The following is a 13,259-nucleotide window of genomic DNA, read 5'->3' on the forward strand; positions in this document are numbered from 1 at the left end:
CCTCTCCCTTCCCTCGCACCTGCGACTGCCTGGGAATGCCTCGGGTGGAAGTTTGCCGCTCTCCTCCCGCCCCCTTCCGCTGAGCCAAGGAGTGGATCCGCATCCCCGTGGGGTTGGGCTTCATGTGCTTGCCTGGCGAGGAACTCGTGAGCCCTGACAGCAGTGCCTGTGATCTCAGTGCCCCAGCAGCACCTCTGAATCTTTGCCCGGGCAAGGAGTTTCTTTGCTGAGTGTGAACTGCAGTACAGATTGGTGCCCGGAGCCCACGGAGGCACTGAGAGCTTGTTGTCCATGCTCTGTGCACACAAGAGGAATTGTCTGCCCGTTGATTTGTTGTACTCTGAGCATAATTTTTTGAGTTTCTTTATGGTAATGACTATGATGTGGCAATGCCATCTGTCCTCCTCAGAGTGCCGCTGCTACCGCCTGAACGGTTTCTCTCTGTTCAAGCGGCTGCCGATTCCTCTCTCGTCAGGTTCGCGGATGCTGGAGCAGAGTGTCGGGGAGTGGCTGGAGTCCATCGGCCTGCAGCAGTACGAGAGCAAGCTGCTCCTGAATGGCTTCGACGATGTTCGCTTCCTGGTGAGTGCCCGGGCAGGGACCCCGAGCTCTGAGGAACAGGCTGGCCAAAGCTTCCCGCATTTCCCCGTGTGGGCGCCGGGCAGAGCCGGGTTCTGCAGCCCAGCACAACGGTCTTGGAGGGTGTAGAAGGTTGGGCAGAAGGAATAGATGAGGGTTATGTTGGATCTTCACGTTTAATTCAGGTGTTACTGGTTTTCTTGCTAAAATTTTGATGGAAAATTTTATTTAATCTGCCCCCTAAATCTTTGCCTATCCAATTTACTCCAGAAATGGGAACTGAAATTTGCTGGTGTTTTGATGGAACCCCTGAGCAGTCTGTGCTCTGGGCTGTGAAGGAGGCAGCAGACCTCTTGTTGGAACTGTACTTGCTCAGAGCATGCAGGCAGTATGTTAATGAGCTGTACCTAATTGCATTGACACTGTTGGCTCTGAAACCTAATGATGACGACATGGTAATGCTGAGGGTTGAGGGGTTTTAATAACCAGCATCTAGAAACTTACAGCAGCATGGTGTAAAAATCCGAGAATTCGTGTGAAATGATGGATGAACTGCAAAGAGAGAAAATCTTGGTGCTGCAGGAGGGGTTCTCCCTGCACGGCTTAAAAAAATGCTTTTGAATGTGGACTCTAAGTTTGGCAAATAACAGAAAATGGACATAAACCTTGTAAAAGTCATTTTGGCTAATGCAGCATCCTGCCTTGGAATGGGAGCGGTGACATCTCTGGTGCTGGGGGCATTGCAGAGAGGTGACACCAGGAGGATGTGAGCTGGGTGAGGGGTCTGGGAACACACGGTGGCCATCACTGGTGGGGAGGGTATGAGGGGCAGCTGGAGAGACACAGGAAGCCAGGAAAGGGATGGAGGCTCAAAGAAGTGCACACCTGAGCAGCATCTGTTGGGCTACTTAAAGGCAGGATGTAATTATACTTTAAAAAATGACCTGGCCAAGAGGATAAGTGTTGTGGGATCTATCTAGCTGTGCCTCCTGATCTCCACAGAAAGCAGCCAGGCCATTTGCTTTCCCTTCCCCTGGCAGGGCCAAAACTCTCCTCCAGAGCTGGGGTTTGCTGTGGTTTTCACTCTGAGTCCCATCCTGGCAGTCCCAAACGACAAAGTGGACTCTTGGCCAGGGATGTGTGAGGGTTCAGCATCCCTGTGTGTGCTGGGACTCTTTGGAGATGGTACAACAAATTTAAATGAAATAACCTTGTGGATCCTCTTGGGATCCCCTGCTGATGGATCTGTGATCATTGTGGGGTCAGTGGCTGCTCTCACCCAGCAGCTGCAGATAAAACACCTTTCCCTTGCCTGCCTAGGTGTGATGGACCTCACTCAGCTCAGAACTCCAGTAGCAAAGGTTCCTGTGTGTGTCCCTCTATGTGTTGGTGTTTGGTACATGGTAGGATTGTCTCTCTTCATAGCTGGACAGTTTTCGTCCCTGTCCAGTGCTGGGTGGCTGCTCCCAGTGCAGAGGTTGGCTGCTGCTGGATCCAGGGGATGGCACACTCATTTACTCATTCCTCTCAAATTTAAAAGCTCAAATAATTTCACAAAGATTTCCTGCAAACCCCAGCTGATTTCCATTATGCTGCTTATCTCCTTTCCTAGGGAGTTGACCCTGGCACCTGTGCCAGCCCTGAGTTTAAATCCATTCATCCCAGCCCTGAGAACTCCAAGCTAATACATCAGCCCAGCAGGAAAGTTGAATTATTTAGAATCTTTCTTTCTGTGGTGTTCCTTGCCTTCAGCTTCTGGTGTTGGGGGAGCAAAACCTTCAGACAGAACACAAGTGAGGAAGAAGTAGTTAATTTGGTTCTAGTGGTGTTTTTGATGTTCTTGGATGAATTATTAAAACTGCTGTGAACACTGAAGCTGGGCAGAGCAGGGGCTCAGGACAGCAAGCTCTGAGTGTTGGGCTGCCCAGTCCTTTGCACAACCATTGCTTTATTAGCTGCCCCTTTCAGTCTCTAACAGAGAATATTCCAAATTAAGAGTGTTACTTTCCTGGAATTAAAGTTTCTATGAAAGGATTAGTCTCTCTTAGGGCCCCTTACTGTGTTCAATATTTCGAGGTCCAAAGAATGCCGGGTAATGGTTTGCAAATCGCCAGGTGGGTTATGAGGTTAATTAAGTTTTAGTAGCCCAAACTAGGAAATTTGAGTCCTTTGATATTAAAACACGTGTTTTCTGTGCAGGATTTTGCATTGCATTGCTCCCTGCTCAGAGAGCTGCAGGGTGTTCTGGCGTGCCAGGATGGTCCCTTTGCTCTGGGGTCCCCAGGTATCTTTTGGGGGCAAACCAGGAGTTTTGCAGAAGAAGTGTGTTCAGTGTGCAGAGATTGTGTGGCTACGGAACAGGGCAGCATCCTAAAAGAGCCCTTTAATTACTAAGGAAGATCCTCATCCTGTAGATACTTAGAGGAGGGTTAAGAACAGTCTAACAAGGAGTGTGTCCTGTCACTGCAGCAGAGACCTGTGAGAGCTGTGTCTGCAGGCACCAGGGTGCTTGGTGCTGTTCTTCACTGGAGAACCAAAGTGTCCTGTCTGCCCTGGGTGTGGGACAGGGCTGTGAGAGACACAAACTGGGGGTGCCAGGCTTGCTGATGTTCTGGTGGCCTGTACTGCAGCCGGGTCTGGTTTCAGGAGTTTTTGATTCCCTGGGTATTTTCAACTGGCTCCTGTGTTAATCTATGCCCCATGTCACAAAGGCCTTTACCCCCAGGTAGGGAAATGGTTCATGAGCACATTGTGTGTAAAGGGAGTTTGAAAAGTGCTCTGTAAATATATTTGGTTATTTAATTAGATGTTAATATAGGAAGGCAGAAACATGTGTTGTTTCCAAAAATAATAATTCTGTTATTTTCAGAACTCCAGGAAGTGGGGATTAGGGGATTAGCTGTGCTCTGGCCACGTGGCGGCTGCCTCAGTGGACAGGCTGCAGCTGGAGTGGGCAGCAGGGAGGGGGTGAGAGTCCTGCTTCTCTCAGGGTCTGCTGACCAACAGCTGGGAGAGGCTCGGGGGACCCACAGCTCCTGCAGGTGACAACGGGAGCCACGCATGTCCCACAGGCTGTGCTGTGGAAGGGAAAGGTGTTCTGGAACCTCCTCTTTGCTTCTGGGAGTTCCAGCTCTGCATCTGGGACAGAGCTGATCCTGATGAAGCACTGGCTTTGCTTGGGGGTGGGTATCACTGGCACAAGTCAGCAGGATTATTGGGACATGGATGTGACGTGACGTTGGAGCGCCCTCGTCTGTGCACGTGTTCCTGGGAAGGGACCAAGGTCTACACAGATCTTGGATTGTGTAATCTTCTCTCTTGGCTGAGGGAAGAAAGGGGTGATAAAAGATGGATTTAGGTAGCTTAGCTTTCCAAAGCACTGGAGTTCTCTTCCCACATCTGCATATTGGGCCACATCTCTGTGTCTGCAGAAATTCTGCTACTCCCTTCAAGTTGCCTACAGTAGCCACACCATGTTTATGGAGAAGGCAGGGAGCAGGCTTTCCCTGTTATTTTGCTGCTCTTGAGCACAAACCCCACTTTCCATGACAGCAGCTTCTTTCCCTCACCCTCTGCATTGGCAGTGAGTGACCTTCATGGCCAGCACCCCTGCCACGGGGCAGTCAGACTGGGACACTCAGCTGCTGCTTTTCATATAGAGCTGGAATTGGGCAGCAGCCTGTGCAGGCAGCTGGGATTAGGAACAGCTCAAGTGGAGATAGTGCTTCCAATCCTCCTTCTCTGCTCCACAGCCCGCTGGGATTCCTTCATCAGAGGGGAAAGTTTATTTCTGCGGTGGGTGAACACAACTGAGGCGAAGCAGCCGGCAGTGGCTGTACTGTCCTTGACTTAGCAAAAATACAGCTCTGTAAGTAGGGTAAAACCCTCAGCAGCATTGCCTGCCAAATGTGAACAGCTCCAGTGAACCAGGAACGCCCACCCCACCACCCAGGAGGTGCTTCCCACGTGGAGGAACGTGGCCCCATAGCGTGCGCTGAGTTCCAGGAGCCTCATTGCCTCATCCCTCACCAGAGGAGGGGAATGAAAGGTCAGATCACAAAACTGCAGCAGTGAGTGAGAAGTGTCATCCAGAAAAGTGCACAATAAATGGACTTAATTGTCCTTGGCAGGCAATGAGCTGGGGAGCTGGGAGAGCAGGAAAAATGTCACTGGAGTATGGACCAAGAGGGATTCTGCTGCTCCTGGAGCATGGCCCCATCATGTCTGCTGTGCTCACCAGTGCATCTGCCACAGATGCCCCTTTTGGGAAGTCCATAGGAAATGGATTTTGGGATGCTCAGTGCATTCCTGGTCCCTGCAGCAAACAGGGATTAACCCAGGGAAACAACAGACTGGATTTTGCCCGTCTGGAGAGGACAAGGACGTGGCCATTGTAATGAGAAGGAGTTGTAATAACTGATGGTGGAATTCCTCCACAGCAGTGGGGAAGGAAATGCCATTTACCTATTCTCTCACACAGTGTTTTGTGATCCCACAGATCCCATAAATGTGTCTGAGATGCTTGCAAAAGCTTTCCCCTTCCCCCGGAGGGCAGGATCTTGCTGCTGCCCCAACAGCTTCCTCTGGGCTGATATCTGAGAAGGGCAAACCCCGCGTGCTCTGGCAGTTGTACCAGTGTTCTGGAGTTGAACTTTTTATTCAGTTCAAAGATATTTTGAATCACAAATGAGCAGGTAAAATAGAACATAAACCAATTTTTATGGCTTTTTTTGTCATTCAAGCCTGGATTCCCATGGAGTGTGTGGAAAGCAGATAATGCTGATTCAATGAGACAGCGTCAGAAAGGGAAATCTGTTCTCTGCATGTAGTGCCCTGGGCTCCTCTGGGGCATTTTATTTATTTTTTTATAATTGGGGAGAAGTGGTAGAAAAATGATGGTGGTGGAAGAATGGGGTGTCTGCAAATAATTGAGAGCACTGACATTAATTTGATTAAATGCAATTAATTTGATTAAATGCAATTCAAGGCCATGTTAGCCTGTGGTGTTGTTAGCTAACGGAACAGCCTTTATTCCCCCTTCTCCTCTCTGTGTTTGCAGGCAAAAAAAGGATAAATGTGGAGCTGAGGTCTTGGCTCAGGTTGGCTCACCTTGGCTGGGGGTGTGAGCTGAGCTCAGCGCCTCTCGTGCCTTCCCAGGCCAAGAACAGCCTGATCCACATGTGACTGGACGTGAAAAAAGCCAGGTCTCCTTTGCTCTTCGGTTCCTGGGATTTGGGTGTGGCCTGACATCTGCACGATCCTCATTCTCACCTGGTACCTGCCCTGCTGGAGCACTGGCATCTCCTGTGTCCTCAGTCGCTCAGCTCTGCCTGATCCAGTTCTGAATAGCCCAGCTTGGTGCACAGCTGCTGGTCCCCTGGGCAGCAGCCAGGCTTTGGACATGCTCTGGGAATGTGTCTGCCCTAGAGCTTTTTTCTATTTTCATACAGAACTTGTCCTTTTATAGTAGCCATTTGGGGAAAACTGCACCAACACGTTCTGGTATCAGTTTGGACCCAGGAATGCTCTTTGAGGAACAGGGGCCCACCAGAGACCCCAGACAGGGTTTTACTGCATCTGCTCTTTTTGAAACACGGCAAGAACCACAGTGGGTGCAGGGATTTTTGTGCAGACTCAGGTGAGCCCTGTGTAGCTCAGGCCTGGGCTGTGTCAGGCTGGAACTAGTGAAAGCTCTCCTCAGCTGGGCAGAAGCTCTGAGTGGCTGTTTCTGGATTTGGTCACTGCTGCCAGCCCCCAGGAACACATGCCAGTGTCCCCAGACTGACTGTGCAGCACTGAATGAGCCCCTAAGAGTGGACTTGGACCCTGGGGTCAGGGTCTCTGCCAAACCCCTGAGTGGGAATTTCTTTATTCAATTAAATTAGTTTTGTTTGACATCTCCCCAGTGCGTTTTGGCTGGTCCTTGGGAGGTTCCCAAGGGCTGTGCTTTACCCACCATGGTAGGGGTGTTTGTGTTGTCTCTGGAAGGGAATGGTGAGAGCAGAGGCATGCAGGAGTCTGGGGCTGAAGGAAGTTTGAGAATCTTGGGAAATGTGGCAGAGCTGTGCCAAAGTTCCCCTGATAATAGGAATGGACTCCATGGGGCGCAGAGAGGATGGAGTGGATTTTGAGGAGCAAAGTGGGTGGACCAGAACTGGCAATTTAGATGATACTTATATTTGATTCATTAGTAGCTCCAGGCCCCATAAACATTACAAAAGCCATTAAAGTTGCAGTTAATTTTTTTTTTCTCTCAATAAAATTGCCTGAACTTGACAACCATGACCGATTCCCTCCACTGCCATTGTCACACTGCCAGTCTGCATGGGGAAGAAAATTAAACAAAAATGAAGTGGCTGTGTGCTAATCTCAGATTTATTGTGGGGTTTTGTGTATGAGCCCCTTTCCCCGTCGATGCTTTGTGAAGAGCTGGGACTTCATCATCGTGCCCATGGCCAAAGACATCCTTTGCCCTGCTTTCCACTCAAGTACCCCAGACTGCAGATGCTGTTAAGGGAAGGCACCAAACCCCACAGATCACAAGGCCAATTACATACACAGATTTGTGTGATCAAATGGGGTCCCCCTGCTCTGAGATCTGGGTCTGCAGGGCCCAACTGTGAGCTGGACACGTCTCCATCTCCCACATGCTGGCTGCCAAAAGCAGAGTAACAGCACTGACAGCAGAATCTACGACAAGATGCAAATTGTCTCGAATGCGCTGAGGGGAAGAAGAAAAAGAGCTTTGTGTGCACTTTGTATGCACAGAGAGCCTTCAGCTGTCTCTCTGCTTGGGATGTCTGCAGGAGCCTTTGGAGTCTGGGAATGCCATGTTTGGGTTTTGCATCTGTTGCTTTTGATAGCAGACACGTCCTGCTCCGTTCTCCCTGTGGTTGCTCATGCAGGGTGTGCTCACAGCAGCCTTGGCATCGGGGTCCATCCGCTGCCAGCCCAGCCGCGCGTCCTGCACGGAACACTCGGTGCCTCAGGCCCTTCCTTAGCTGGAATGAAAGCATGGACAGATGCCAGGCTCTGGGGAAGAAGCAGCATCTGAAAATTGGGTAGTTAAGTGCCTGCAGAGTGTCCTGCTGGAGGAAGAATCTGGCAGATTTTGGCAGCGCTGCCTTTGGTTCAGTCACTTTGGGGTCACCTCAGTAGGAGGAGGGCATGCTGCCTTCTGCCAGGTACCCTCTGACTGGTTTTTTTTTTCCTTTAATGAGAAACCTGGAGCCTCATGGGCTGTTTAACTATAGTGCAGGCAGTGAGGCGTGACCAAAGCCAGCCCTTTTTCCAAGAACTCGTGTCTCTGCAGGCAGGTCAGCTGCACCAGCATCGCGCAGGGCTCCCAGTGAGGACACGGGTCACTGGCAGATCCTTGCCCTCCCTCGGGGTGCTGTGGAGGGCAGAGACAGGGCTCAGGAGTTTCCCTTATGGTGCTGTGTATTTGTGTCTCTCCATGGAAGGGGCTCACTTTGGCTTGGAGGAAGCTGAAGGCCATGGTGGGGGATGAAGGCCCCTCTGACTGCCTGGCAGCCAGTCTGTGCCAGCTGGGACCTGGGGTTGGACTCAGCCTACCCAGGTTCAGGTGTCTGACTGGGCTGATGGTTCAGCTCTTCAAATAACCAAAGTTGCTCTGCCTGGAGCAGAGTTCTGCCCCAGGTAATGCCTTTCCTCCCCTGTGTCTCTTCCCTGGCTGAGCCCAGGCAGGGGCTGCTTCCTGACAGAGCATAGGGTGAGATGTTGGGATGAAGGAGCTGTTGGGTGTCCCTCACTGCCCCAAAGTGTGGGTGACAATGAGAGCTCTGACCTGGGCCAGCCCTGAGCATCCCTCGCTCTGCTCAGGCCTACGGAGCTGGGGCACCCAGGAGGAACAAGGTAAAAGGACTTGTCACAAGGAATAAAAGGACTTGTCACAAGGAATAAAATCGGAAACACATCTTGGGAAAGTCTTTTTGATTCTAATGGGTATCTCTGAGGCTGCTGCTGGAAGCTCCTGGAGGACTGGGCTCATGGCAGAGCACATCCCAGAGCCCTGCTCTTCCCACTGAGCCCATCCTCAGAGGACCTGGGGAGGGGCTGGTGGGAGCTGGGGCTGCTCTGTGCTCTCAGGGGGGCACTGGGAAATGCCATCTGCTGACCTGTGGCCAGCACCAAAGGGAGCTTTTGGGTAAAACCAAAAAAAAGCAACAGTGGCCCATGCAGAGCAGCTCTGCCCCTTGGTTCTTGTCTGAGGTTGAGTGCAGACAGGTTTAAAGTCTGGCTCCTCTGTGTGGCTGGCAAAGGTTAAAAGATCTCAAGTGTCTTTGTATTTAATTCTCTCTTTTAGTGGCAGATTATTGTTTTTCATGGGAGCTGAAATCCAGATGGGTTTGAAGGACATTTCTCCTGCACCAGGGGCTGGAATGATTTGTTCAGAGCTGCTACGCTTTGTCTATCCTTGTTAAGTACCCAGGGAACACAGACTGCCACCTAGGGAATTTAACGTGACACATAAAAATAAGGAGTGCAGGAGAAAGCTGTAGGCTTCACAGTGTTTAACCACCTTGTATCCTTGCTACAGAGCAAGCAATTTTCTTCGAATTTGAGATGCCAAAGGTCGGAGAGCACCTACTGCCCTGCCTTAAGGCTGGCACTGGTGCCCTGTGGGAGAGTGAGAGCCACCAGCTCCATGCTGCTCATGTAGGATCGCAGCCATGCCAGAGGGGATCAGCACTAAAAAAGGCTCAACACTGGAAAGTGAGCGTGAGTGAAAATGTGAATAGGATTGGCAAGCTTGTTTTTGATACATAAAAATTACACATCGCCGTTGTCACAGCTCATTTGGCTGCTGACTGTTCCTGTTGTGCAGGTGGCACAAAGGGAAGGCTGCCTGTGAGCTGTGCCCTTGCCAGCATCTTCTCTGCACTACTCCAGCTTCTGCCCTGGCTCTCTGCAGGGGGATGGAGCCACAGAGCACCAAGATGGGCAGGTCAAGGGAGCAGAGCAGGCCCAGGCATTGGGAACTTCAGGTTTCAGGTAGCTGAGGTGTGACCTGCTGTGGGCACTTGAGTCCCTCCCTGTTTCTCCCCCACACAGGGCAGGAATACTTTGCTTTCCAAACCTGTGAGAGAAATCCCATCACTTGCTCTGGCCCTCTTGGTCCATTTCAAAAAGCCCTTTCGAGGCCATCTCTCTCTGGGAGGTGAATTCCTTGCACACACTTCCTGCCAGGTGAGGTGTCTGTCAGGGGAGTTAATCCCCATTAATCCCTTCCCTCCTCCCTGAAGCACACAATCTCCTGCTGTTACAGGAATGCACATTAAATGTGGCTCTTTGGCTTAAAATTCATGAACATGAAAGGGGAGGGGATGTTTCCATCTTTCTGGTGGGATGCTGCTGCCCACCAGCCAGAGGTCACTGCCCTGGCAGCAGCAGCTGCTTGTGTTAATTGCTGGGAGTTTATTCCCAGTCCAAGAGAGTTGCTGCTTGTGCAGCAAATGGGCAGCCTGGAGCTTTCAGCAACAACCTGCCTCTTACTGATTTTGTGCAGTTGAGGGGTGCACAAAACAGTTCATGTGATGTGGTTCCATCCTCTCAGCTCCTGGTGTGCAGTGTCACCACTCAGGTGAGCCCCTGGTGCCCTTGGCCTCGCTCCCAGGCTCTGGGGTGCGGGGCAGATGGGTTTGGCCATGGTCAGGTGTCCACAGGGACTCCGGGGCAGTGGCATTAACTCTTCCCAGCACAATGGCCCTGACTGGCACAGTCTGTGAACTGGCCTTTGGGAAAACACAGCATTAACCCCCCACTCTGTGGGCTGCAGAGCCATTTAGTCCCAGCTTTTCTTTTGTTTAAACAGCTCTCAGACAGACAAATAAATGCCTTTGTGCCGTGGCTGTCAGCTCAGGCTCTGCTCTCTTGTCCCTTCCCAGCTCTCCAGGAATGAAGTGTGTGAGATCTGACCCACCAAGGGAGGGGGAGGCAGAGGAGCTTTGTCGGGGGCATTGAGGGCTCTGCCTCCTGCCACTCGCTGCTCATTTGCCACTGCTGTTTGCTAAATGACTAGTGTGGGCTGCAGAGCAGCTCTCCTGTGTGGCAGAGAGATATCTGGGCATCTCTTATCTCTGGTGTTAATTCCCTGTTTCCCTGGGAAGAGCAGCTCCTGGGTGGAGAGCCATGTGCCACCCTGCTCTGCTGTCACCACACCCCATGGAAGTGGCAGAGCAGCGGGAGCAAGGACATGCTCGGGAGGTGGCTGCTCTCGGGCAGCATTTAAAGCAGGTAGCACTCAGCAAAGTGCTGAAATCCCACCAAAGTGTTAATGGGAAGGGGTAGGAAACCCTTGCTGCCCTTTATGGAGGCTGCCTGGCAATTTTACCTGCCCTCACCTTCCCTGCGGCCGGCCTTAATTGGGTTTCTCTTATAAAATAAAATGTGGAACAGTGGAGTGCTGTCGGCACACACCTGCTGGGACTCTCTGGGGAGCAGAGGGAGGCAGGGCCAGGGCGGGCTCTGGGCTGGAGCTGAAGCCTTCAGTTACACAGCAGAGTGGCTCTGCAAGGTGTGGGGAGACATGTCCTGCTGAGCTCTGCCCAGGTAGGAGGCCAGGGAAGGAGGTTGTGACAGAGGCTTTTAAAGGCTGGTGGAGTCCCTGGGCTTCTGCTCTGCAGGGGGAAGGGGGCAGAAAATGGGTTTTAACAGCACAGTGGGGGTGACTGGAGCATCTCTGGCCCTGCCCAGGGCCAGAGGAGACACCTGACCTTCCCCTGCTGCCAGGGAAAGCAGTGCAGGTTTCCCGGTGGCCATGGAGGTTGAGCAGAACCCAGAGCTCCTGCTCGGGCATGGAGGGGGTTGGATTTGCCTGGGCACTGTTACAGGATGTTTAAAGCCTCTGTGTGTCTAATTTCACGGGAGGCTCTAAGCCATGCCCCGGGCTAAAGGCTGGAAGCAGCTCCCGGAGCAGGGAGGGGAGGGCAGTGCTCCAAGTGCTGCAGCTCTGCTCATGTCAGCCCTCTCTGTGCCCAAGGTCGGTACATGGGGCAGAGTTCCCAGCCTTGGAAGCCCTCCTTATCCTTCCGCTCTTCCTCCTCCTGCTCCCAGGATGTGCTGGAGGTGAAGTCAGGAGGATGCCATAACTGTGTGATGTCCATTCACACACCTGTGTGGCTCCTGTTGTCCCCTGCTCTCATGTCGCTCCCTGCTGTCCCCACAGGGCTGTAATGTCATGGAAGACCAGGACCTTCGGGATATCGGGATCGGTGACCCTCAGCACCGCCGGAAGCTGCTCCAGGCTGCTCGCTCCCTCCCAAAGGTCAGCACCAGCCGAGGATGGGGCATTGCCAAGCATGGCTGTGAACACAGGGGAGACAAAAGACCCTGCATCTCTGGCCACGGAGGAATCTCCGGGGCTGTGGGAAGGGTTTGGGAATAGCAGGGAGGAGGGGGAGGATTATACTGGTCTTCCAGGCTATGTGGATGGTGGTAGCTCCATGCTGGGACTGTTCCTCTTGCCAGTCTTGATCCCAAGCACATTCTCTTTTTGTACAGTGCTTTTTTTACTGGCTAATGGAGATCGTGATGGCCTGTAAACTGATTTTCATTGACCCCCTATCCCTTGGGATCCCAGCTCCTGCAGCTTTTAACACCTTTCTTGTGTTTTCACAGTTGAAACCCCTGGGCTGTGATGGGAATAGCCAGCCATCAGTTCCTGCATGGCTCGACTCCCTGGGGCTGCAGGATTACATCCAGTCCTTCCTCTCCAGTGGCTACAGCTCTATCGACACTGTGAAAAACCTCTGGGAGCTTGAGATAGTAAACGTGAGTGTTGCCCCTCTCCTGCCAGGGCAGCAAGATCCTGCCCTGTTCCCTGGGGCTGGGACTTGCTCCAAGTCTCTCTGAGTAGCTCTGTACCCATGGTGACCATGATCTCTCCCTGCAGGTGCTGAAAGTGAACCTGCTGGGCCATCGGAAGAGGATCATCGCCTCGCTGGCAGACAGACCCTACGAGGAGCCACCGGCCAAGCCACCACGATTCTCACAGCTGAGAGTGAGTCCCTGCTCCTGGTTCCCTGCCTGGCTCGTGTGTCAGTGCTGGGAGAAATCTTGCCATGGCCAGTAGTGCCCATTCAGCTGCTCACATCATCTTCTCCAGCCACCCAGGCAGAAAATACTTGTGCAGGGGCAGCCTTGCAGTGAGTGGGGAAGGATAATTCCAGCCCTTGCAGGTCAGCCTCTGGATGCTGACCCCATGGGAAAGGTCAGGCTGCCCCTTGGGATCAGGTGCCTGCACTGGAGGGTGCCACTCCCACCCCTGCCCTGCACAGAAGGGAGCTCTGAGCCCACTTTCTTGCCCTTGTTTCCTGGTCAGAGATGTGGGAGCTTTCAGCAGGCAGGAGTGACCCAGCCCAGCTGGAGAGGGGCTGCGGCTGGGACTTGGTGTTTGATTGCACCCTTGGGATCCGGAGCTCTCTCCCTGGCCCGGCTGGGCTGCTGAGAGCTCCCGCTCTCGCTGCCAAATAACACTCGACAAGATGTGGATGTTGATTTTTGCTGCAGGAGTGGCACCATTTGGATGTCAGGTCCTTGTTATGGGGCTTGGCTGAGAGGGAAGCATCACATTCCCCGTTCTTCCTGAAAACTGGCTTTGGAGAGCTGAGTTTGGCAAAAGCTGCTGGGCTCAGAGCAACCCTGTGACCTCAGGAATG

The 13,259-nt window shown here is 52.4% G+C and overlaps 1 protein-coding gene across 9 annotated transcripts in view; it reads left to right on the forward strand.

Annotated features, from left to right (window-relative positions):
* The window catches only part of ANKS1A (ankyrin repeat and sterile alpha motif domain containing 1A), a 76,719-nt gene that overhangs the window by 53,783 nt on the left and 9,677 nt on the right, over window positions 1–13,259 (forward strand). For all 9 annotated transcript variants that reach the window (XM_058855598.1, XM_058855591.1, XM_058855592.1 and 6 more), the window contains 4 exons: window positions 476–582; window positions 11,768–11,866; window positions 12,220–12,372; window positions 12,494–12,601. In XM_058855598.1, coding sequence (XP_058711581.1) covers window positions 476–582; window positions 11,768–11,866; window positions 12,220–12,372; window positions 12,494–12,601 — 467 coding nt within the window. The remainder of the gene's footprint in view (window positions 1–475; window positions 583–11,767; window positions 11,867–12,219; window positions 12,373–12,493; window positions 12,602–13,259) is intronic.

This window comes from Poecile atricapillus, chromosome 23, assembly GCF_030490865.1.
Source record: "Poecile atricapillus isolate bPoeAtr1 chromosome 23, bPoeAtr1.hap1, whole genome shotgun sequence".
NCBI classification, from domain to species: Eukaryota; Metazoa; Chordata; class Aves; order Passeriformes; family Paridae; genus Poecile; species Poecile atricapillus.